Below are 23,856 nucleotides of genomic sequence, written 5' to 3' on the forward strand. Positions count from 1 at the left end.
GGCCCAGGGATGCCAGGGGAAAAAGTAGGCTCAAGTCCAGCGGGCCCTGGGGTTCCAGCTGGAGAGGTCTCAGCAGAGAGGCAAAGACATGGCCATAGCGAGGTGTGGGCAGGAAGCTGGGAGACCTGAGGGGTGGCAGGAAGGCAGGTGGGCCTGGGGCAGGGTGGTGCCGAGGGATGGACAGGTGTGTGGCACGGCAGCAGCTGGCAGGAAGGGAGACTTCCCCAGGCGTGGCAGCAGTGGCATGAATGGGGATACAGAGGCAGCGTGGCCTGTACGCCACCCAGAGTACTGCCCAGCAAGGGCAGGGCTGTTGTAATGGAAACAAGTCAGGAGAAGGTGCTGTGGGAGAAGGGAATGGGCCGGGTTTTCAGCACAGAGCAGCGTAACAGTCACTCAGGTGTTCAGGATGGACTTGGCTGGGGGCCTTAGGCAGGGACAGCCCCAGGTGGGTGCTGCAGGGACCCAGGCTTGAGGTGAAGCAGCCCAGGGAGGGGTAGTCACTGGGGAAGAGTCAGTGAGTCTGCTTCAAGAAACATGTTTGTTCCATTTGCTTTTAAGTTGAAGAGACACTTTTTATTTTTAAATTGTGAAAGTAATTCATGTGTGTAGGAAATTCAAGGTTGATGAAAGGTGGGGAGTACCAGTCTGCTCATGAGTCTCCCCCAACTCTCCAGAAGCTGCAAGGTACATTTTGAGGAAAGAAATGATGGGACCTGAGACAGAGGAATATAGGGAAGAAGAGAATGCAGGGGGTCCGGGGCTTCTGGTCAGGGACCCTGGTGGGTCGAGGTGCTTCTGAAGAGACAGGCCTTGGGAAGGGTTGCTGACCTGGATGCAGCTGGATGGGTGGGGCAATTTTTGTAGGCCCCTTGTGTGAGGAGAGGGTGGATCAGGCTGTCCCGAAGGCGGTTGGTGTGAGAGGTGGGAACCAAAGAACGTCATTGGGGTGGACGGATGACGATAGGAGGAGTACAGAGGGCAGGAGAGCTCTCCAGAGTGAGGGGGCGCAGCTGGCAGTGCCAGGACTGGAAGGGTGTCTCCTCCCACCGCTCCCTTTCTTCCTTTCCATAGCACCCCTGGCTGGCTCCCCCTGACCACCTTTCTCTCCCCGCTTAGACTCCCCACCTGGTGAACCTGAACGAAGACCCTCTGATGTCTGAGTGTCTGCTCTACCACATCAAAGATGGCGTCACCAGGTAGCGTGTACCCAGCGGCCTGGGGGGCAGCCTCTGCTTTTGGGGTGTGGCTGCCAAGGGTTGGCCACATTGGTGTCTCCCTTCCCTGGTGGTCCCTGGAGATACCTCAGATCTCTAAACAGCTGCCTCCACAGCCCTGCATGCTCTCCCAGCTTCAAGAGCAGTGTGCCTGCTCAGTGGCTGTCTTGCCTCCACCTGCCAGTTTGGTTAGGGCGAGACAACCTTGTTTACTGGGGCAGGAGAGTTGGGAAACATAGACCCCCTCATTCTTAGACCCTGATGCCATTGCCTTGGCCTCCCTTGGTGGGGCCTTCCCTGGGGGCGGGAGAAGGGAAACACGGCCTGGTCTGTGCGCTTGAGGGCTGCACAGCTAAGGGCATGTGGCTCCTTGGGCTGGTATTATGAAGTCATGGGGGCTCGGTACCTCCCCTAAAGGGGTGAGGGTGCCCTTCCCCTCCCACCACAGGCATTTGTGGCTGTCCTTGGTAGTCATCTTGGGTAGGGAGTGAGCTCTCAGGATCATCAGCTTAAGGATGGGTGGAGGCCTGTGGCTGAGGGTGCCCATTTCTCCCAGGTTTGCATGTACCCAGGTAGCATGTACCCAGTGGCCTGGGGAGCAGCCTCTGCTTTTGGGGTGTGGCTGCTGAGGGTTAGCCACATTGGTGCCTCCCTTCCCTGGTGGTCCCTGGAGATATCTCAGATCTCTAAACAGCTGCCTCCACAGCCCTGCATGCTCTCCCAGCTTCAAGAGAAGTTGGCGAGCCTGCTGTATAACATGGTGACTAAGAGCATGGCTTCAGAGTCAGGCAGACCTGGGCTCAGATCCCAGCATCACTTCACTGCCCACTGAATGAACCCGGGCAAGCCATTTCACCTCCCTGAGCCTCTGCTTCCTCATCTGTGAAATGGGAATAATTGGCTTGGTTCATTGAGTTGGATAAACTGGTGTTCAGGAGGGGCTTGGTTAAAGTCTGGCACATGCTCACAAACGTTGGCCATTGCTTCCCCAGGGTCGGCCAAGTAGATATGGACATCAAGCTGACCGGACAGTTCATTCGGGAGCAACACTGTCTGTTCCGGAGCATCCCCCAGCCAGATGGAGAAGGTAATGGCTGAGGGGGTGAGAGAGGCCAGACGGAGAGAGGCCCCATGTTCCACCCCACACACTGAACACAGAGGTCTGGGTCGGGCACCAGGGAGTGCAGCCATATAAAGAGGGGATGTGGCCTTGTCCTCAGAGGGGCTTGGGGCTCATGGGTATGAATGGAGGAATACCACAAGCCCAGCCCTCTGCACCCACCCTGAGAAGGCAGACTGCTGCGTGGTCAGGCACTGGCGAGGGGTTCTAAGGTAGAAATGGGACACTGGTGAGCCAGAGTGTGGGATTTTGCTGAAGAGAAGATCCTGCCCTTCTTGATCTTGTTAACCAAAACTAGCACTCTGATCCTTTTTAAACAAAAACCTGTATTTGAATATCGGAACTTGTCCCTGTGGAAAACCTGCTTCTATCCAGCTATGACTGCTGAGATTTCTTTTTATTTTTATTTTTTTTTTTGAGACGGATTGTTCGCTCTTGTCGCCCAGGCTGGAGTGCAATGGCCGCGATCTGGGCTCACTGCAGCCTCAACCTCCCGGATTCAAGCAATTCTTCTGCTTCAGCCTCCCGAGTAGCTGGGATTACAAGCATGTGCCACCATGCCCGGCTAATTTTGCGTTTTTAGTAGAGATGGGGTTTCTCCCATGTTGGTCAGGCTGGTCTCGAACTCCTGACCTCAGGTGATCCGCCTGCCTCGGCCTTCCGAAGTGCTGGGATTACAGGCATGAGCCACTGCCCCCAGCTTTTTTTTTTTTTTTTTTTAATCATTTGAGACAGAGTCTCACTGTTTCCCCCAGGCTGGAGTGCAGTGGCATGATCTTGGCTCACTGCAGCCCCCACCTCCCAGGTTCAAGTGATTCTCTTGCCTCAACCCCCTGAGTAGCTGGGATTACAGGCATGCGCCACCACACCAGGCTAATTTTTGTATTTTCAGTAGAGACGGGGTTTCACCATGTTGGTCAGACTGGTCTTGAACTGCTGACCTCATGTGATCCGCCCACCTTGGCCTCCCAAAGCACTGGGATTACAGGCGTGAGCCACTGCACCTGCTGAGGTGTATTTTTGAGGTCACCAGTTTGTTTTAGTTGTAACACTTAAAAAAAATATAATGATTTGGGTTCACATAAGCTCAAGCAAAGTCTCTGTGAAAATGAGTTGGGCAGGGAGGAAGGACGTGGTACACATGTGCTGTCTGTCAGCTTGGACCTGGTGTGTGTGTTGTGCCTCAGAGACCTAGGAGTGCTTGGCCTAACACCTTCCAGGGGACAAGGGACCTGGGGTGTGTATGGTCAGCACCTTTTTTTTTTTTTTTTTTTCTTGAGATGGAGTCTCGCTCTGTCGTCCAGGCTGGAATGCAGTGGCACGATCTCGACTCACTGCAACCTCTGCCTCCCGGGTTCAAGTAATTCTCCTGCCTCAGCCTCCCGAGTAGCTGGGACTACAGGTGTGCGCCACCACACCCGGCTAATTTTGTATTTTTAGTAGAAACAGGGTTTCTCCAACTCCCAACCTCAAGTGATCCTCCCGCCTTGACCTCCCAAGGTGCTGGGATTACAGGCTTGAGCCACCGCACCCAGCCCTAATTTTTGTATTTTTAGTAGAGACAGGGTTTCACCATGTTGGTCAGGCTAGTCTTGAACTCCTGACCTTATGATCCTCCTGCCTCGGCCTCCCAAAGTGCTGGGATTACAGGCATGAGCCACCGCACCCAGCCAGCACATTTTAAAAAATAACAAAAGACGTTATCGTGTGCGTCTTACAGTGAGGTTTAAGACATACCTCTTGGGGCTGGTGGGGTGGCTCATGCCTGTAATCTTAGCACTTTGGGAGGCCAAGGTGGGTGGATCACTTGAGGTCAGGAGTTTGAAACCAGCCTGGCCAACATGGTGGAACCCCGTCTCTACTAAAAGTACAAAAAAATTAGCTGAGCGTGGTGGCAAACGCTTGTAATCCCAGCTACTTAGGAGGCTGAGACAGGAGAATTGCTTGAACCTGGGAAGTGGAGGTTGCAGTGAGCTGAGATTGCGCCACTGCACTCCAGCCTGGGTGACAGAGTGAGACTCTGTTTCAAAAAAAAAAAAAAAAAAAGACATGCCTCTTGGGTTTCCATATGGTTCAGGGTCAGCCAATCAAGGCACTTGTTCTGGTCTGGTTCAAGTCCTCAGTGACAGCAAATGCTTCCGGCGTTTTGGGTTGAAAGCTGTTGAATCAGTTCAGCCCAGTGAGTTATTGCCAAGTTCCTGTTCTGCGGCAACCTCAAGCCATTTGCTGGGGGAGATATGAAAGCCATACAGGCCACCAAAAATACACCTCAGCAGAGCCAGCCCATGGGCAAGGAGCTACAGTGCGGGGAGATGACACCTGTGTGCAAGACTGACATAGGTCACAGTAAAGGCAGCCAATGATTCTGTGCTGCCAAGGGTGGGGATTGTGGTGGTTTAGTCCCTGTGGGCCTTGGTTCTTTTTTTTTTTTTTTTTTTTTTTGAGACGGAGTCTCGCTCTGTCGCCCAGGCTCGAGTGCAGTGGCACGATCTCGGCTCACTGCAAGCTCCGCCTCCCGGATTCACGCCATTCTCCTGCCTCAGCCTCCCGAGTAGCTGGGACTACAGGCGCCCCCCCCCTCACCACACCCGGCTCATTTTTTTGTATTTTTAGTAGAGACGGGGTTTCGCCATGTTAGCTAGGATGGTCTCAATCTCCTGACCTCATGATCCACCCACCTTGGCCTCCCAAAGTGCTGGGATTACAGGCGTGAGCCACCGCACCCAGCCTGGGCCTCAGTTCTTAACAGCAGATTTAAGACCTGGCCAGAGACAGGCAGAGAGGACGGGGCAGCACAGACAGGTATGGATGTAGAAGAATGGTTTTTACTGACCATCTACTCTGTGTGTCCGCATTTTCTCACATAGCTCACAGGTGAGAGAACTGAGGCTCTCGGGGGTTAGGTGATTTGCAAAAGATGACACAAAATGGCAGAACTGGATTCAGACACAGGATGGCAGGCACCAGGGGCTGTGCTGTGAGCTCTGCCCTAGACTGTCAGATTATCATGGGTTCAGGGTAAGGCTGCCTGGGCCAAGCTGGAGCAGTCTTCTCACCCAGCCCCACTTTCCCTGCATAACACCTATTCCCTCCTTTTTTATTTTCATTTTCATTTTTATTTTTTGAGACAGGGTCTTGCCCTGTCGCCCAGGCTAGAGTGCAGTGGCATGATCATGGTTCACTGCAGCCTCAACCTCCCGGGTTAAAGTGATCCCCCCACCTCAGCCTCCTGAGTAGCTGGGACTACAGACCTGTGCCACCACACCTAGCTAATTTTTGTACTTTTCGTACAGACAGGGTTTTACTGTGTTGCCCAGGCTGGTCTCAAAGTCCTGAGCTCAAGCAGTCCACCTGCCTCGGCCTCCCAAAGTGCTGGGATTACAGGCGTGAGCCACTGTGCCCAATCCTATTCCCTTTAGAGAGGACTTTAGATAATCTGCTTTTAAAAATATTAATAGAATTAAATGCCTTTTTTACCCCTTCTTTTAGTTTTAATAAATGGCATCTGGCCAGGCGCAGTGGCTCATGCCTGTGATCCCAGCACTTTGGGAGGCCAAGGTGGGCGGATCACCTGAGGTCAGGAGTTCGAGACCAGCCTGACCAACATGGAGAAACCCCGTCTCTACTAAAAATACAAAATTAGCCCGGTGTGGTGGCGCATGCCTGTAATCCCAGCTACTCAGGAGGCTGAGGCAGGAGAATTGCTTGAACCCAGGAGGCAGAGGTTGCAGTGAGCTGAGATCGCACCATTGCGCTCCAGCCTGGGCAACAAGAGTGAAACTCCATCTCAAAAAAAAAAAAAAAAGCCATCCATCACGATTAAATGACTTTAGATTATCTTGTTTATTGTCTGTCTTACCAGACAGAAGTAAGCTCTATGAGAGCAGGGATTTTTTGTTTTATATCACCACTGTATTTCTGAGACCTAGTAAAATAGTGTTTGGAAGATAGTAGGAGTGTGGTATATTTGGGTTTGAATCAATAAATGAATTTTGTGGCATGATGGGAAATGAAGAAAAGGTGGGGATAGATGGCACCCCCTCTAGGCACCCGCATCCCGTCCTGCTGTCCACTTCTGCCACTGCTGTTTCCCCGACCGACCGTGATGCCCTTGGCTGCCCTTCTCCCCATCGGCTTCTGAGTCTCCCTCTGCTCCTAAGCTGAGTCCTCTGCTCTCCTTGTTCTCCCAGCAGCATCCGTTGTCCCCATCCCTGCCTGATATTTTAGTTCATCCCAGTTTCTGTGTTTCTCTATTACTTCTAGTATAAGTATTATAATAATAAAACACATGTTTGCATGTTATTTTGTGGTTTACTTATTTGGGCCTTCTAACCACTCTTCATTCAGACTTCATTATCCCATCTTATAGAATATCACAGAAGTTAAATTGACTTGTTCAGCATCCCTGGCTAAGGAGCTGCAGAGCCTGGGCCTTTGGGATACCAGGGTTCCTCTGCGGCAATGGCCACTGCTCCTCGAGGACAGGGAGCTGCCTCGTGCATCTTCGCGTCCCCAGAAACTGGCAGGCTCAGTGATTTGTACTGAGGAGCAGCTAGATGGATGTTTGGGTTGGGTTGACTTTCTCTTGTCACGTGTCAGCTGTGGCTTGAGAAGATGAGTCAGGTGGCAGTTTGCAAGATGCATGAGGCAGAGGGGTGGGCTAGAAGCCTGCTGGAGGAGCCCAGGCCCCACCAGGGATAATGTCCGTGGGAAAGGTAGGAATGGACATCTGGAAGGCAGAAATGACAGGGCCTCTGAGCAGTTAAACATGAGGAATGAATCCTTTTGACAATTACTGGTTTTCTAAGCTGTTGCTGGGGAGGATAGAGGTGGGTGAGTCAGGAGCCACTGCAGAGGCTTCTGGGAATTGTAGTTGGGGCTCTAACCCTCCTTCTGCTCTTCCTTTCCTGTGCTGCCTGCCACCAGAGGGGCCATGGCACCCCCCACAGGTACTGGGGGTGGGACTGGTGGTGCATGTGTGGTTTTTTGGGGTAAGGCAAGGTGGGAATCTGTGACCATGACCCACCTTCCTCCAGGGTCTAATCTTTCCCCTTCCTCTGCCCCTCCATTCAGTGGTGGTCACTCTGGAGCCTTGTGAAGGAGCTGAGACATATGTGAATGGGAAGCTTGTGACGGAGCCGCTGGTGCTGAAGTCAGGTAGAAGATGTGTCGCAGATTGAGGGTTCTGGGGCGTGGCTGTGTGTAGGAAGTCTCAAGGGAGGTCCTTCTGGGTGCATCCTAGAGGAGGACCCTGAAATACATCAGAAATAGCACTGGGATATAAAGAAGGAACTGGGAAGTGAAGGTCAAGGAGTCAGGTCTTGGTTTCTCTTTCCGCCCCAGGGAACAGGAAGAGGATGCCAAGCTCTCGCAATTCCCTTTGGTTGACAAGAATGGGGTTGGTCCCTGGGTGTCAGCCAGGGGAGCATAGGCTCCAACTGCCTTCAGACTTGGGGTGATGAAGGGGAGGGTGTCACAGTCCCTGTGCCAGATTCTCTATGCCTTGGGTGTAGGGATGGATTTGGTGCTGATGGGGAGCGAGTTTACTTTTCCCTCCTCCCATCTCTAGGGAATAGGATTGTGATGGGCAAGAACCACGTTTTCCGCTTCAACCACCCGGAGCAGGCGAGGCTGGAACGGGAACGAGGGGTCCCCCCACCCCCAGGACCGCCCTCTGAGCCAGTCGACTGGAACTTTGCCCAGAAGGAACTGCTGGAGCAGCAAGGCATCGACATCAAGCTGGAAATGGAGAAGAGGTGCGAGGGGAGTACCCACGTGCCCCATGGCCGTCTAGGCCGTCCCTCCCGGGCCTCTGGGCCCGTGTCCTCCTCTTGTCAGATACCTCACCAAGGTTACTCTTCCTTCCCTCCCTGTCCAATCCCAGGCTGCAGGATCTGGAGAATCAGTACCGGAAAGAAAAGGAAGAAGCCGATCTTCTGCTGGAGCAGCAGCGACTGGTGAGGGGCAGCAAGGGCTGGGGATGGGCTGATGGGCAAATGAGCCGCAAGCCTAAGTCCCAGTGCAGTGCTCACCGCTGAGCCAGAGTGGGAAATGGGCATGGGGGTAAGGGGAAGGGTCCAAGAGGAAAAAGCCAGGAGAGAGATGTGACTACAGGAGGAATCCACTGTGAGGAAGGAAGTAAGATTCCTCCAGTTGACCAGGCCTTCCCATACTCCAGTTTCTCGTGCCAAGTTTATGATTTTCACCATATCCAAGTACCACCTGTGTTGGTATTAAGATTGTTGTGGTTTTTTTTTTTTTTTTTTTTTTTTTTTTGGAGATGGAGTCTCCTGTCACCCAGGCTGGAATGCAGTGGGATGATCTCGGCTTACTGTAGCCTCCGCCTCCTGGGTTCAAGCGATTCTCATGCCTCAGCCTCCCCAGTAGCTGGCATTACAGGAGCCCGCCACCATGCCTGGCTAATAATTATTGTATTTTTAGTAGAAACAGTGTTTCACCATGTTGGCGAGGCTGGTCTCGAACTCCTGACCTCAGATGATCCGCATGCCTCAGCCTCCCAAAATGCTGGGATTACAGGCATGAGCCACCGCACCTGGCCATGGACTTTCTGTTTTGTTTTTGAGGCAGGATCTTGCTCTGTCACCCTGGCTGGAGTGCAGTGGCCTGATCATAGCTCACTGCAGCCTCGAACTCCTTGGGTTCAAGCAGTCCTTCCACCTCAACCTCCTGAGTAGCTGGGATCACAGGTGTGCACTTCCATGCCTGGCTACATTTTTTATTTTTTGTAGAGATGGGGGTCTCACTACATTGCCCAGGCTGGTCTTCAGCTCCTGGGCTCAAGTGATCCTCCTGCCTTGGCCTTCCAACATGCTGGGATTGCAGGCACGAGCCACCACCCCTCAATGGTCTTTTAAGTCTTGCACAAAGTTCCACACTCGATTAGCTACAACTAATACTTATGGTAACTTTCTCGGTGCCAGCCATGGTTCTAAGTACTCCACATGGATCTGGGAGGTAGATCCCGTCACTATCTCTGTTGTCTAGAAGAGCAGCGTTAAGCAGTCTGCCCAAGGGTGTGCTGTTGGGGTGGAGCAGGACTTGAACCCAGGCTCCCTGATGGGCGTGTTTCCAGTGTACTTAGGACACAATGGGCCAAGACACATGGGCTCTGGATGTCCTTAGCCCTCTCTTCCTCTTTCTTTCTGTGGCCCCAGTATGCAGACTCGGACAGCGGGGATGACTCTGACAAGCGCTCTTGTGAAGAGAGCTGGAGGCTCATCTCCTCCTTGCGGGAGCAGCTGCCGCCCACCACGGTCCAGACCATTGTCAAACGCTGTGGTCTGCCCAGCAGTGGCAAGCGCAGGGCCCCTCGCAGGGTTTATCAGATCCCCCAGCGACGCAGGCTGCAGGGCAAAGACCCCCGCTGGGCCACCATGGCTGATCTGAAGATGCAGGCGGTGAAGGAGATCTGCTACGAGGTGGCCCTGGCTGACTTCCGCCACGGGCGGGCTGAGATTGAGGCCCTGGCCGCCCTCAAGATGCGGGAGCTGTGTCGCACCTATGGCAAGCCAGAGGGCCCCGGAGACGCCTGGAGGGCTGTGGCCCGGGATGTCTGGGACACTGTAGGCGAGGAGGAAGGAGGTGGAGCTGGCAGTGGTGGTGGCAGTGAGGAGGGAGCCCGAGGGGCGGAGGTGGAGGACCTCCGGGCCCACATCGACAAGCTGACGGGGATTCTGCAGGAGGTGAAGCTGCAGAACAGCAGCAAGGACCGGGAGCTGCAGGCCCTGCGGGACCGCATGCTCCGCATGGAGAGGGTCATCCCCCTGGCCCAGGTAGGACTGGCCTTCTGCCTCCCTTCTCTCCTCTCTCGGCTCTTCCCTTTAGGAGTCTGAACCTTCCATCTCAGAGCCTAACCTTCCCCAAGTCTGGAAAAAATTGCATTGAAGTATAGTACGTTTTTTTTCAATATTGTTTATGAACCACATGCCTCGCTGTCACCAGGCTGCTAATTAAAATAGATTCCTGGGTTCCACCCCAGACCTATTGAATCCACATCTTTGGGGACAAATCTGCATTTATAATAAGCTCTGGGTGTTTCTGAAATGCAGTGAAGTCTAAGACCCACTGATATAAAGTTTGCAGTTTTGTTTTGTTTCTGAGGTGAAGTCTTGCTCTGTTGCCAGTCTGGAGTGCAGTGGCGCAATCTTGGCTCACTGCAACCTCCGCCTCCCAGGTTCAAGCCATTCTCCTGCCTCAGCCTCCTGAGTAGCTGGGACTACAGGCACGCACCACCACACCCAGCTAATTTTTTTTTTTTGTATTTTAGTAGAGACGGGGTTTCACCACATTGGCCAGGATGGTCTTGATCTCTTGACCTTGTGATCCGCCCACCTCAGCTTCCCAAAGTGCTGCGATTACAGGCGTGAGCCACTGCTCCCGGCCCTAAACCACTATTTTTCGAGCTTCCTTATCTCTAGGCTTTTCTCTGGACCCTTTTGACATCCAGCCACTCCAGGTCCCTCTTGAATCCACATGTCCTGAGGATTCAGCTCTCCTGACATCCCTTCTCCTTTTCTCTCACTCCTCCCTCCCAGGATCATGAGGATGAGAATGAAGAAGGTGGTGAGGTCCCCTGGGCCCCGCCTGAGGGATCAGAGGCAGCAGAGGAGGCAGCCCCCAGTGACCGCATGCCGTCAGCCCGGCCCCCCTCGCCACCACTGTCAAGCTGGGAGCGGGTGTCACGGCTCATGGAGGAGGACCCTGCCTTCCGTCGTGGTCGTCTTCGCTGGCTCAAGCAGGAGCAGCTACGGCTGCAGGGACTGCAGGGCTCTGGGGGCCGGGGCGGGGGGCTGCGCAGGCCCCCAGCCCGCTTTGTGCCGCCTCACGACTGCAAGCTACGCTTCCCCTTCAAGAGCAACCCCCAACACCGGGAGTCTTGGCCAGGGATGGGGAGCGGGGAGGCTCCAACTCCGCCCCAACCCCCTGAGGAGGTCACTCCCCATCCAGCCACCCCTGCCCGCCGGCCTCCGAGTCCCCGAAGGTCCCACCATCCCCGCAGGAACTCCCTGGATGGAGGGGGCCGATCCCGGGGAGCGGGTTCTGCACAGCCTGAACCCCAGCACTTCCAGCCCAAAAAGCACAACTCTTATCCCCAGCCACCCCAACCCTACCCAGCCCAGCGGCCCCCAGGGCCCCGCTACCCCCCATACACTACTCCCCCACGAATGAGACGGCAGCGTTCTGCCCCTGACCTCAAGGAGAGTGGGGCAGCTGTGTGAGTCCCACATCCTGGGCAGAGGGCCTGGTGGGGCCCCTTGCTAGGAGAAGGGAAGACGCCCGAGACGCTGCTTCCCCGGAAGTGCTGGGGCAGGGAGGCCCAGGAGATGAGAGAGAAGGTCCGAGTAGGTGATAGAAGACGAGGGGGAGACCGAGCCGGAGGCTGAGGAAAGGAAGAGGGCACAGAGTTGCCAGGAGCAAACCAAAGTGAAGAGAGAGATAGGAAGCTGCCTCGGGGCCACCCCTTGCAAGGGGGTGTGTCCCACAAACGCTGCTATGGGTGGGGTGGGGGGCTGGGGTGCTGCGTAGCCAGTGTTTGACTTTCTTTTCAAGTGGGGGAAAGGGGGAGAGGACTGAGAGTGAGGCAAGTTCTCCCCAGCCCCTGTCCGTCTGTCTGTCTGTCTGTGGTGGTTTCTGTTTCTTGGGAGGCATGGTAGGATCATAAGTCATTCCCCTCCCCTTCCAGGCCTCCTGCTATATTTGGGGGACCTGACTGGTTTGGCTGGAGTCCCATGAGGATGTGGGCCCTTTAATAAAGGATAGCAAACAGGGAGCTTGTGGCCTGTCTGTTTTGGGTTTTCATGGAGGTGTAGGTTATATAAGGCAATGGCACAGGTCTTAAGCATACTTATCAGTGAAGTTTTGTGTGTGTGCTCTGTGCAGGCACCACCCAGATCTGGATATAAGAATGTTTCCATCTTGTCTTCCTGAACTTCAACCTCCTGTCTCTTCCTTCAGGGTGCGCAGCCCGATCTTTTCCCCCTGCTTTTTTTTTTGGGAGACAGGGTCTTGCTTTGTTGCCCAGGCTGGAGGTACAGTCTTGGCTCACTGCAGCCTCCGCCTCCTGAGTAGCTGGGATTACAGGCATGTGCTACCACACCTGGCTCATTACTGTATTTTTTGTAGTGACGAGGTTTCACCATATTGGCCAGGCTGGTCTCGAACTCCTGATGACCTCAAGTGATCCACCCACCTTGGCCTCCCAAAGTGGTGGGATTACAGGTGTGAGCCACCGCGCCCGGCCTCCCCTGCTTTCATGTTTGCTTACCCAGTGTCTCAATCTGTGCCAGCAGCACCACTGTCTGTTATGGACAAAGCACAGAAGCGGGGATGCGAGGGGAGGTAGAGGGACCGCCAGCCTGTCAATGCTTAACTGGCTGTTGCTGACAGATACAGAAGGATTTGTGGGGTACAGAGGAGTTCTGCTTTAAGACACCTAACTTATTTGAAAGGTCTCCCAAGCAGCCAGTTTCTCTTGATAGTGAATGGGTTGGGCAAGCATACTGCGCTTACCTGATTGTTTTCATCCTGGTTGTGTTACCTGCCTTCTGGCAGGCTACATCATTGTTCCCAGTCGTTATTTTATTTGTGTTAAGACTGTTTGTTGGCCGGGCGCAGTGGTTCACGCCTGTAATGCCAGCACTGGGAGGCCGAGGCAGGTGGATCACGAGGTCAGGAGATGGAGACCATCCTGGCTATCATGGTGAAACCCCATCTCTACTAAAAATAAAAATAAAAAAATTAGCTGGGCATGGTGGCGGGGGCCTGTAGTCCCAGCTACTCAGGAGGCTGAGGCAGGAGAATGGCGTGAACCTGGGAGGCGGAGCTTGCAGTGAGCTGAGATTGCGCCACTGCACTCCAGCCTGGGCGACAGAGCGAGACTCCATTTCAAGAAAAATAAAAAAACTGTTGCCTGCTTGTTTTAATGTTCTGGCTTGAGGCAGCGAGCCCTTGACTATGCCACATTGCCAGGATTTTGCAGGTTAGACTGTACTCCAGCACTGCCTTTGGCTTGCCAGACTCCGGAGTCCCCACATTTTCATCCTGTTCTCAGGAAAACACTTTGACCCACTTGAAGCTCTGAGCTACTGCTTCACAGCTTCCTGGGGTCAGTCTCCAGCCAAAACCATAGATATCCCAACTGCAGCCAAACCACGGCTCTGGGCGAAGGAACGATTAGGTTTACTCTAGGTTTCCACACCCTGATGCTCCTGCCTTTACTTTGACACCTCTGACTGCCAGGTTTTCACAGACCTGTTGACAGTGACTCAAGATCTGGAATGTAATGGATGGTTTGGCAACAGTGTTTGCTTGAGCAGTTTAAAATCTGGCCGGGGAGACTCAATGTGAGCAAGAAAATGATAGAATACCAAGTTTTCTGGAGGTCAGAGGGAGCTGAGTTGAGTGTTACAGAGAATGCTGTGGGGTTTGAGATGAGAAAAATAGCTTGCTAACTTAAAAGACGGATTATTTTTCCCTAAAGACCTTGACTTATATAAATGTATATTATCCATAATTTTAAAAATCCAGTTATGGCTGGGCACAGAAGCTCACACCTGTAATCCCAGCACTTTGGGAGGCTGAGGCAGGAGGATCAGTTGAGTCCAGGAGTTCGAGACCAGCCTGGGCAACATAGTGAAACCCTGTATCTACAAAACATAGAAAAACTAGTTGGGTGTGGTGGTGTGTACCTGTAGTTCCAGCTACTAGGGAGGTAGGAAGATCACCTGAGCCCATGGAGATTGAGGCTGCGGTGAGCCGTGAAGGCACCACTGCACTCTGGCCTGGGCAAGAGTGGGACTCTCTCAAAAAAAAAAAAAAAATCCACATATCCAGCCTTCCAAGTCAGTCTTTAATAATGTGCATGGGCCAGGCACAGTGGCTCACACCCGTAATCCCAACACTTTGGAATATTAGGGTGGGAGCATCACTTGAGGCCAGGAATTTGAGACCAGCCTGGGCAACATAGTGAGACCCCCCCACCATCTCTACAAAAAATAAAAATCAAAAATAATACTGTGGGCAAACTTACTTAGATTTTATTCAGAGTAGTGCCTGTTTATCTTTTATCTGTGCTACCTGTGCAGGCATTCCATATGCATTTGATTTAGTCTTTAAAGTACCCTGGTAAAATAGGTCTTTTGTCTGCATTTTTCAGATGGGAAGACTGAGGTTTTGTTTATTTTTATTTATTTTTTGAGACGGAGTCTCGCTCTGTCGCCTAGGCTGGAGTGCGATGGCATGATCTTGGCTCACTACAACCTCCACTTCCTGGGTTCAAGCGATTCTCCTGCCTCAGCCTCCTGAGTAGCTAGGATTACAGGCGCCCACAACTGCAACCGGCTAATTTTTTGTATCTTTAGTAGAGACAGGGTTTCACTATGTTGGCCAGGCTGGTTTCGAACTCCTGACCTCAGGTGATCCACCCGCCTCTGCCTCCCAAAATGTTGGGATTACAGGCGTGAGCCACCACGCCCGGCTTATTTATTTATTTTTTTAGAATCAAGATCTTGCTATGTTGCCCAGGCTGAACTCGAACTCCTGGGCTCAAGCAATCCTGCCTCCCAAGCCAAGCAGCTGGTACTGCAAGCATGTGCCACCGTGCCTGGCTCCTGAAGACTGAGGTTGGTTTAGATTAATGAGTTGCCCAAATTCAGACAGTTCTTAAGTGGCAAAGTTAGGATTCCAACCCAGGTCAACATAACTAAAGCCCAAACCCCATCTCACCCCTCTAGGCCATCAAATATTGGCTGGGTGCGGTGGTTTATGTCTGTAATCCCAGCACTTTGGGAGGCGGAGGCGGGAGGACTGTTTGAGCTCAGGAGTTTGAGACCAGCCTGGGCAACATAACAAGACCCTGTCTCTACAAAAAATACATAAATTAGCTGGGTGTACTGGCTCACACCTGTAGCTACTTGGGAGGCTGAGGTGGGAGGATCGCTTGAGCCTGGGAGGTCAAGGCTGCAGTGACCTGTGATTGCACCACCAGGAGACCCTGTCTTAAAAATATATATATAAAAATAAAAAGAACATCAGACATCACCATCACCTCGCTTAGAATCCATGGGGCCTTCTCCTCAAATTCAATCTTCCCAGGCATTTCATGAACTTGCGTCTAGTTTCTGTTCCCTCTCAAATTGCCCAGGCTGTCCTGTGAGTGACAGCAGCTATTTCGTGGGCCTCCTCTGGAATCATGAGAAGTCACCCAAGCAATCTCAGTTTTCTAGCTCACTCCGTCTTGACATTTCTACACTGTCATCCTTGATTTTCTTGGAAATTAATTTGCTTTTCTTCATTGTCTTTCTTTGGAGCTGCTTTCCTTTTGTTGGTTACTATTTTATTTTTAGCTTCCCACACCATACCGACATATGTTGGTTATTCTTTTAGACATGTTTTTTTTGTTGTTGTCACCTGGAACTTTTGTATCTTGAATAAATTTGGGGATCAAATACATTTTTTCTCCACCAGTCTTATTTATACCTTTCTATATTCAGAGCTTCAAATTTGGTTTGGTTTGAAATTGTTCTCCCCCCAACCTTTTATTTTTTTTTTTTTGAGATGGAGTTTTGCTCTTGTCGCCCAGGCTAGAGTGCAGTGGCATGATCTCCGCTCGCTGCAACCTCCGCCTCCCGGGTTCAAGCGATTCTCCGGCCTCAGCTTCCCGAGTAGCTGGGATTACAGGCGCCCACCACCATGCCCGACCAATATTTGTATTTTTAGTAGAGATGGGGTTTTGGCATGTTAGCCAGGCTGGTCTTGAACTCCTGACCTCAAGCGATCCGCCCACCTCAGCCTACCAAAGTACTGGGATTACAGGCATGAGCCACCATGCCTGGCCTTTTTTTTTTTTTTTTTTTACTTTTATTTATTTTCGAGAAGGAATCTCACTCTGTCGCCGAGGCTGGAGTGCAGTGGTGCCATCACAGCTTATTACAGCCTCGACCTCCCAGGCTCAAGTGATCCTCCCACCTCAGCTTCCTGAGTAGCTGGGACTGCAGGTGCATGCCACCATGCCCAGCTAATTTTTTGTAGTTTTCTAGAGACAGGGTTTTGTCATGTTGCCCAGGGTGATCTGGAACTTCGGAGCTCAAGCAATCCATCCATGTCTGCCTCCCAAAATGCTGGGATTATAGGCATGAGCCAGTCACCTTTTCCCTTTTATTTTATTTTATTATTTTTATTTTATTTTTGAGACAGAGCCTTGCTCTGTCGCCAGGCTGGAGTGCAGTGGTGTAATCTCGGCTGACTGCAACCTCTGCCTCCCAGGTTCAAGCGATTCTTCTGCCTCAGCCTCCCGAGTAGCTGGGATTACAGGCGCGTGCCACCATGCCCGGCTAATTTTTGTATTTTTATTAGAGGCGGGGTTTCACCGTGTTGACCAGGATGGTCTTGATCTCTTAACCTCGTGATCCACCTGCCTCGGCCTCCCAAAATGCTAGGATTACAGGCGTGAGCCACCGCGCCTGGCCCTAAAAGTAGCCTTCTTTTCCCTTTTAAAGAGTTAGTGTCCATAGCTACTGGATGCCATTTTGGTTCAGGTGGACTGTGAATAGGTTTCACTCATCATGCCCAAAGGTTGCCACTCCTGACGAGTCACAGACAACGCTTGCACCATCATCTTCTTCCTTCAAACAGAGTCTGTGGTCCCCTGGATGTCACTAAGGTCCTGCTTCCTATACCAATAGGTTTTAAACACTACCCAAGGCAGGCTGGCTTTAAATATCCTACTTAATCTGGCTGACAGGCTCTCCCTGCACCTCTGGTACTCTGCTGCCTCATTAACATCTCCGGCTACTCAGTTAAGGTTGGCATAGTGTCCATCTCTCCAGGTCAAAGGCCAGCAGCCTCTGCCTTGTACAGGAGTGTTCTCACTCCTGCTACCCACTTCTGTCTCTACTGAAAGGCAGGAGGAGACTGTGGCGTCATCGGGATAGTATGTTTAATCTAAAGGCCTGGTCACTAGATGTGAGTTGTAGAAACTGCTTCTCTCATCCCTCAACAATTTCACAGTTGTAGGAGCTGACATTAACCTGCCATGCCCCCAACAGCTGGGCGCGGTGGCTCATGCCTGTAATCCCAGAACTTTGGGAGGCCAAGGCAGGTGGATCACCTGAGGTAAGGAGTTCGAGACCAGCCTGGCCAACATGGAGAAACCCCCGTCTCTACTAAAAATATAAAAATTAGGCATAGTGGCGCACACCTGTAATCCCAGCTACTCAGGAGGCTGAGGCAGAATTGCTTGAACCCAGGAGGCGGAGGTTGCAGTGAGCTGAGATTGCGCCACTGCACTCCAGCCTGGGTGACAGAGCAAGACTCAGTCTCAAAAAAAAAAAAAAAAGTCCAGGTGCAGTGGCTCATGCCTGTAATCCTAGCACTTTGAGAGGCCGAGGCAGGTGGATCACTTGAGGTTAGGAGTTCGAGACCAGCCTGGCTAACATGGTGAAACCCCATCGCTACTAAAAATACAAAAAAAAAAAAAAAAAATTAGCCGGGCATAGTGGCAGATGACTGTAATCCCAGCTACTCGAGAGGCTAAGGCAGGAGAATTGCTTGAACCTGGGAGGCGGAAGTTGCAGTGAGCCGAGATTGTGCTACTGCACTCCATCCTGGGTGACAGAGCCAGACTCGGTCTCAAAGAAAAACAAAAACAAAAAACAAATCCTGCTGTGTCCCCAACAGCCTCACCAATGAGAATTTCCACCTCAACTCCTCCTATTCCTTCCCCCACCTGCCCTCCCCACCTTAATCTCTGGAGAAGGAATATGTTTTGAGATACCTCGGAAAGTCTTGCCCTGTGGTACAGTCCATTAAAGGTTCTTTACAAATGACCAGGGAAGCTGTTCTGTTTTTTTGTTTTTGTTTTGTTTTGTGTTTTGTTTCTTAAAGACAAGGTCTTGCTCTGTCACCCAGGGTGGAGTGCAGTGGTGGGTCTATAATTCACTGAGGCCTCAAACTCCTAGGCTCAAGGGATTCTCCTGCCTCACCTTCCCCAGTAGCTGGAACTACAGGTGTGCGTCACCATGCCTGACTCTGGCTGTGTTTTGTTTTGTTTTGTTTTGTTTTGTTTTTGTAGAGACAGTGATCTTGCTATGCTGCCCAGGCTGGTCTCAACCTTATGGGCTCAAGTGATCCTCCCACCTCAGCCTCCCAAAGTGCTAGGATTACCTGCATGAGCTACAGCGCCCTGCCTGTTCTGGGCTTCTTGCAGAGCCTCTTCAGCTGCAGAGAAGCAGCTCTCCTTTCTCCAAGTCCAGAGCCCCATCCCCAACAGGTGAGGGCTGCAGTCAGAATCTCTGGAGCACACAGACCTGGGCTCCAGTCGTCTCACTAATTAGCTGTGTTACTCTGGGTAAGTCACCTTCTCTGAGTCTCAATTTCCTTTTCTGCAAAACAGGATGAATAATGAAGCTGTTGGGAAGATTTACTGATAATACATGTAAAGGCTCTAGCACATTTTAGGAGCTCAAGGTTGGTGCCTTCCCTTTTTCTTTACTCTGAACCGGATATGAGGCCTTGAGAAAGAAGAGAGGTGCTTGCAAAACGAGGTGAGGTCTCAGGCATGGTGGCTCACGCCTGTAATCCCAGCACTTTAGGAGGCCGAGGCGGGCGGATCATGAGGTCAGGAGTTCGAGACCAGCCTGGCCAACATGGTGAAAGCCCGTCTCTACTAAAAATACAAAAATTAGACGGGCATGGTGGTGGGCACCTGTAATCCCGGCTACTTGGGAGGTTGAGGCAGGAGAATCGCTTGAACCCAGGAGGTGGAGGTTGCAGTGAGCCAAGACTGCACCATTGCACTCCAGCCTGGGCAATAGAGCGAGACTCCGTCTCAAGCAAGCAAGCAAACAAACAAAATAAAACACGAGGTCTAGTTTCAAAAGATGTCACCCCCAACCTGGCAAAACTTCTCCTCAAGCCCTGTCGTTCCACTCTTGTCCGCCAGGAGGAGAAAAGGTTCCCTCGAAGGACGTCTTTGCTTGCGCGTTCACGGAGCCTTGAGAACGAGTGGCCGAGGGGACCCCCCGCGGCCCTGCGCGCCTGTGAGTCTCCCGGGCGGGCGGGCGGGCGGTGGGGGTGCGAGACCGGTGGTGGGGGGGACGAGGCGGTGGGGGTGCGAGGCGGGGGGGGATGCGAGGCGGGGGTGCGGGGGGGCGCAAGGCGGGAGGGCGCACGCGCAGAAGGCTGGCTGGGGGTGACGCGGCGCCGGGCTTGGGCTTCTGTATTCCGCGTGTCTGGAGGAAGGTCCGGAGGTGGGCGGGAGCCCTGCGGGGATTTCCTCTTCCCCCAGGACTAGCTGTCATCTTCGTTTTTCAGAAGGGAGGACCTGACTCCTTTCAGAATTAGCATTTCTTCCCCTTCGTGGGTGCTCTTGAGTTCCAAAGAAAAGGAAGAGAAGCCTTCATTGAGCAGCTTCTTCTGCCTTAGGGACTGTGCTAGGGGGTAGATCGACCTTAGGGGAAACAATCCCCGCTTATTAGAGGAGGTTTTGAATCAGGGTTTGCTTTATTTGAAATTTAACAAATACAGAAAAGCAGAAGGAAGAAAATTGAAGTAATCCATGTTTCCACTGGGCGCGGTGGCTCACGCCTATAATCCCAGCACTTTGGGAGGCCAAGGCGGGCGGATCACGAGGTCAGGAGTTCGAGACCAGCCTGACCAACATGGTGAAACCCCCGTCTCTACTAAAATTACAAAATTAGCCGGTCGTGGTGGCACACGCCTGTAATCCCAGCTACTCAGGAGGCTGAGGCAGGAGAATCGCTTGAACCCGGGAGGCAGAGGTTGCAGTGAGCCGAGATTGCACCACTGCACTCCAGCCTGAGCAACAGAGTGAGACTCCGTTGTCTTTAAAGGGCAATCCCATAGCAAATGACAGAGACTCACCTGAGTAAGAAAGGTTTTTGACAAGAAAACCCACAGAAGAAGAGATAAGCTGTGGCTATAAGAAAGGCACTACAATGTGTATTTAAATCTAATTGCACATTAGATAATATATGTATGAAAAATTATTTAATCCAGTTTCCTGATTTCATTATATATTTCTTATAAGGTTTTCATTAGGCTTTTTGTTTTTGTTTTTGTTTTTAAATAAAAACACTTTATTGCACAAATCCCACAAAGGTCTCAGGCCCTGGGTCCAAGCCCACAGCCCCAACCGTCCCCTGGCTCTGGGCCTGGTCTTTGGTGCCCACCCTGGCCTCACATGCCAGCGTCTTCTGTGGAGTGTGCAGGTGTCCATGACCGTTCCTGTGTTGGGGGAAGCCTGCCTGGGCCACAAGTAGTCAGGCACTGTGGCAGCCTCACGATGAAGACAGGTGGGGTGGAGTTGGGTCCCCACCTGCCCAGGCTCAGGGGCCACAGGGGTCTACACAGTCCTTTCTGCTTTGAAACACGTGGTAGATGCTGGTGGGAGGGAACATGGCACCGGCACCAAGCAGGGAGCCCACTTGGATGGCCACACCAGCTGCCAGCAATGCCGGCCGACCCCCACCATGCAGCAGGGAGCTTGCAGCCACCTTCACATATGAGAACACACACAGACACAGCACCCACGACAGCACCTGCAAGGGAGGACACAGCAGCAGGCTGAGCATGACATGCACTTGCTCCAGGGGACACCCTCCTCCCCACTTCATGTCTCCACTTGCTCACCACAAGGACCACCCCTGCAGTGGTGCCCACCAGGGGTGGGCAGGGGCTCAGGATTGCCAGTGCCATCAGGTAGGCCCCAAAGAGCATGCCGAGCAGAGAAAGACCAACCAGCCCTGCCAGGGACCTGTTGGGGATGAGCAGAGACTCAGGGCTGGCTGTTCTGGGACCTGTACCCCAACCTTAAGTTCCACCCACCAAGCCTGGGGACCCTTTTGCACCTGCACAGCACGCCCATGGCCAGGAAGCAGGCAAGGGGGTTGGCGGCACTGCCCAGCACCACAGCCAGGTGGTAGGCCAGGCGCCCATAGGGCAAACAGGAAAAGCTCTGCACAGAAGGCAGCACGCCATTGGTCAGGGCACTGGTGAAGGCCATCAGGCCCAGCAGGAAGGCACCATGGGCTGAGAACAGCTGATGGGCCTCAGGGTCTGGGCCAGGGATGGTGCCTGCTGCCTGGCTCGGTGGCTCCTGCAATGGCAAAGCCTCTTCTTCCTCCTTTTCTTCCTCCTCTGCTCCTGGGGATCCCAGTTGAAGTTCAGGCCCTGAGCCCCCTGTGGTTACAGAGGGTAGTGATGGCAACAGCAACAGGAGACCCCGGAAGGCGGCAGCTGAAGTGACCAGAAGGGCAGTCAGTGCCCAGAAGAAGGTGCTGGCAGGAAAACGCTCAGGGAAGTCGAGGGGAGGCCCAGAGGTGCCATTGGTGGGCGCTGGTGGGCACTCGAGGCGGCCCACACCTTGCACTAGGGCCAGCACACAGGGGAGTAGGGCACTGAGACCCTGACCCAGGAAGAAAGACCGTAAGAAAGGAGGTGGCAGGTGGCTCAGGAAGGGCAGGAAAGTGACATTAGAGGTACAACAGGCCATTGCCAACACCAAGGCCAGAGTTAGGAAGGCCACAGAGTGGAGCTGCCCTGCCACTGGGGCCACGTGGTGCCACAGAGGGGCCAGCAGGGCTGTGCCCACTACACTCAGCACCTGTACCACCTGGATGGGGACCTGCTCGCCCTTGCCCGGGGCCAGCCGCCTCCACAGGGTCACCACCAGCAGACCCAGGTTTCCCAGCGCCACAACCACAGAGAGGTATGAGGGGAGGCTCCAACCTGCAGGGAAGGAATGATGCCATGTCAGGAGCACAGTGGCTAAGGGACAAAGAGCTGCCACAGGCCACCTTTCTGGGCACACCTGCCCCACGCTTCCCTACCTCCCTCCCACTCACCCTCTGGAAGGTCTTTTACCACCACAGGCAGCTCCACCCAGATCCCGTTCACAGCAGCCCAGGAGCCCATGCCAAAAAGGGCCACCAGCAGGTGGGTCAGCACCAGACGGCCCAGCGTGGGTGCTGCCATTCAGCCCAAAGCTGGACCCTCCAGGACAGGGCAAAGGTCACAGGCAGGTCCTTCCCTAGGTAGGTCCAAAGATGCTTTGGCTCTTCTGGAAACTGAAGACCTTCTAGCTGGAGGGAAACAGACAGGCTGGCAGGTAATAGGCTGGTGGGACAGAACCGGAGTCAGAAGACAAGTCGGTCAGACTGCTAAGACCAGGGCAACTGGAGGGAGAGGTGGCCGGGGGCGGGCGGGGAAGGTGGGGAGCCAGGACTTACCACGGGGCACAGGCTGTGCGTTTGGGTACGGCGACCCAGCAGTGCCGACAGGCAGACAGGCAGGAAGCTGGCCCGAGGTGCAGCTGCCCCAGAGGAGCAAAGAGGGAGCTGATTTTCCTACCCACAGAGGACCCGGGGTCCAAGTTGTCAAAACAGCTCAGCACTGGCCGGGTGCGGTGGCTCACACCTGTAATCCCAGCACTTTGGGAAGCTGAGGAAGGCAGATCACCTGAGGTCAGGAGATTGAGACCATCCTGGCCAACATGATGAAAACCTGTCTCTACTAAAAATACAAAAATTAGCTGGTTGTGGTGGCGGGTGCCAGTAATCCCAGCTACTCAGGAGGCTGAGGCAGGAGATTCACTTGAACCCGGAAGGTGGAGGTTGCAGTGAGCCAAGATCACACCACTGCATTCCAGCCTGGGCGACAGAACGAGACTCGGTCTCAAAAACAAAAAACAAAACAAAACAAAAAAACAGCTCGGCACCAACACGCTCACCCTCAAATGGACCCCGGGACAAGGGCACGTCTCTGGTGCCACTTGCAACCGTAGCACTTTTGCGACACTCAGGACTTGCCGAGGCAGGTCGAGTTGGAGAGGGGAGTGGCTGGGGCGGGCTCTGCCCGGAGGGGCGTCTCCGTACTGCCCTCCCGCCTGCCTCAGGGGGGCGTCCCGGGAGCCGCCAGGTGCGCAGGGGTCCCCGCACCTCCGGATCCGGCAGTCCCCGGACCCAGCGGCTGGCGGTCTGCCTGAGAGGGAGCCCCCTCCGCCGGGGAGGCGGCCCAGCCCAGAGCCCGCACAGCTCGGGTTTTGTTGTTTGTTGTTTTAATTAATTAATTAATTTTGAGACAGGGTCTCACTCTGTCACCCAGGCTAGAGCGCAGCGGTGGCGATCGCGGCTCACTACAGCCTCAACCTCCCAGGCTCAAGGGATCCTCCCACCTCAGCCTCTCCCCACCCCCGCACAAGTAGCTGGGACCACAGGCGAGCATCACCATGTCCAGCTAATTTTTTTTGTTTGTTTGTTTTGGTAGAGACAAGGTCTCACTATGTTGCTCAGGCTGGCTTGGCACTCCTGGGCTCAAGCAATCTTCCTACCTCAGCCTCCCAAGTAGCTGGGACTACATACGCACCACACCTAGCTACCGCCACGCTCAGCTGTTTTTACACTTTTTTTTTTTTTTTTTTGAGACGGAGTTTTTCTCTTGTTGCCCAGGCTGGAGTGCAATGGCACGAGCCTCTGCCTCCCG

The 23,856-nt window shown here is 53.3% G+C and overlaps 2 protein-coding genes and 1 long non-coding RNA gene across 6 annotated transcripts in view; 2 read left to right on the forward strand and 1 right to left on the reverse strand.

The window, feature by feature from the left end:
• The window catches only part of KIF1C (kinesin family member 1C), a 30,118-nt gene extending 14,311 nt beyond the window's left edge, over window positions 1-15,807 (forward strand). For both annotated transcript variants that reach the window (XM_004058365.5, XM_055367218.2), the window contains 7 exons: window positions 1,120-1,199; window positions 2,210-2,304; window positions 7,411-7,494; window positions 7,907-8,093; window positions 8,222-8,294; window positions 9,513-10,130; window positions 10,893-15,807. In XM_004058365.5, coding sequence (XP_004058413.1) covers window positions 1,120-1,199; window positions 2,210-2,304; window positions 7,411-7,494; window positions 7,907-8,093; window positions 8,222-8,294; window positions 9,513-10,130; window positions 10,893-11,576 — 1,821 coding nt within the window. In that variant the 3' untranslated portion in view covers window positions 11,577-15,807. The remainder of the gene's footprint in view (window positions 1-1,119; window positions 1,200-2,209; window positions 2,305-7,410; window positions 7,495-7,906; window positions 8,094-8,221; window positions 8,295-9,512; window positions 10,131-10,892) is intronic.
• A 391-nt stretch (window positions 15,808-16,198) lies between these two features.
• On the forward strand, window positions 16,199-20,267 carry LOC129528003 (uncharacterized). The gene is made up of 3 exons (XR_008673126.2): window positions 16,199-18,625; window positions 18,749-19,394; window positions 19,669-20,267. It is a non-coding gene; the product is annotated as an uncharacterized lncRNA (long non-coding RNA).
• An 82-nt stretch (window positions 20,268-20,349) lies between these two features.
• Window positions 20,350-23,533, reverse strand: SLC52A1 (solute carrier family 52 member 1). 3 transcript variants are annotated; one of them, XM_004058366.5, is made up of 5 exons: window positions 22,605-23,533; window positions 22,221-22,457; window positions 21,225-22,104; window positions 21,007-21,130; window positions 20,350-20,915 (listed from the first exon to the last, which is right to left on the reverse strand). In XM_004058366.5, exons 2-5 carry the CDS (start codon window positions 22,348-22,350, stop codon window positions 20,703-20,705), a joined length of 1,347 nt encoding a protein of 448 aa, XP_004058414.4. In that variant the 5' UTR covers window positions 22,351-22,457; window positions 22,605-23,533; the 3' UTR covers window positions 20,350-20,702. The 3 variants fall into 3 exon arrangements, with proteins under 3 accessions (XP_004058414.4, XP_004058415.4, XP_063556627.1); XM_004058367.5 differs by having other exon boundaries at window positions 22,221-22,491; window positions 22,605-23,528; XM_063700557.1 differs by having other exon boundaries at window positions 22,221-22,453; window positions 22,605-23,485.
• Between the last annotated feature and the right edge of the window lie 323 nt (window positions 23,534-23,856).

The sequence above is a fragment of the Gorilla gorilla genome, chromosome 19, assembly GCF_029281585.2.
Source record: "Gorilla gorilla gorilla isolate KB3781 chromosome 19, NHGRI_mGorGor1-v2.1_pri, whole genome shotgun sequence".
Taxonomy (NCBI): Eukaryota; Metazoa; Chordata; class Mammalia; order Primates; family Hominidae; genus Gorilla; species Gorilla gorilla.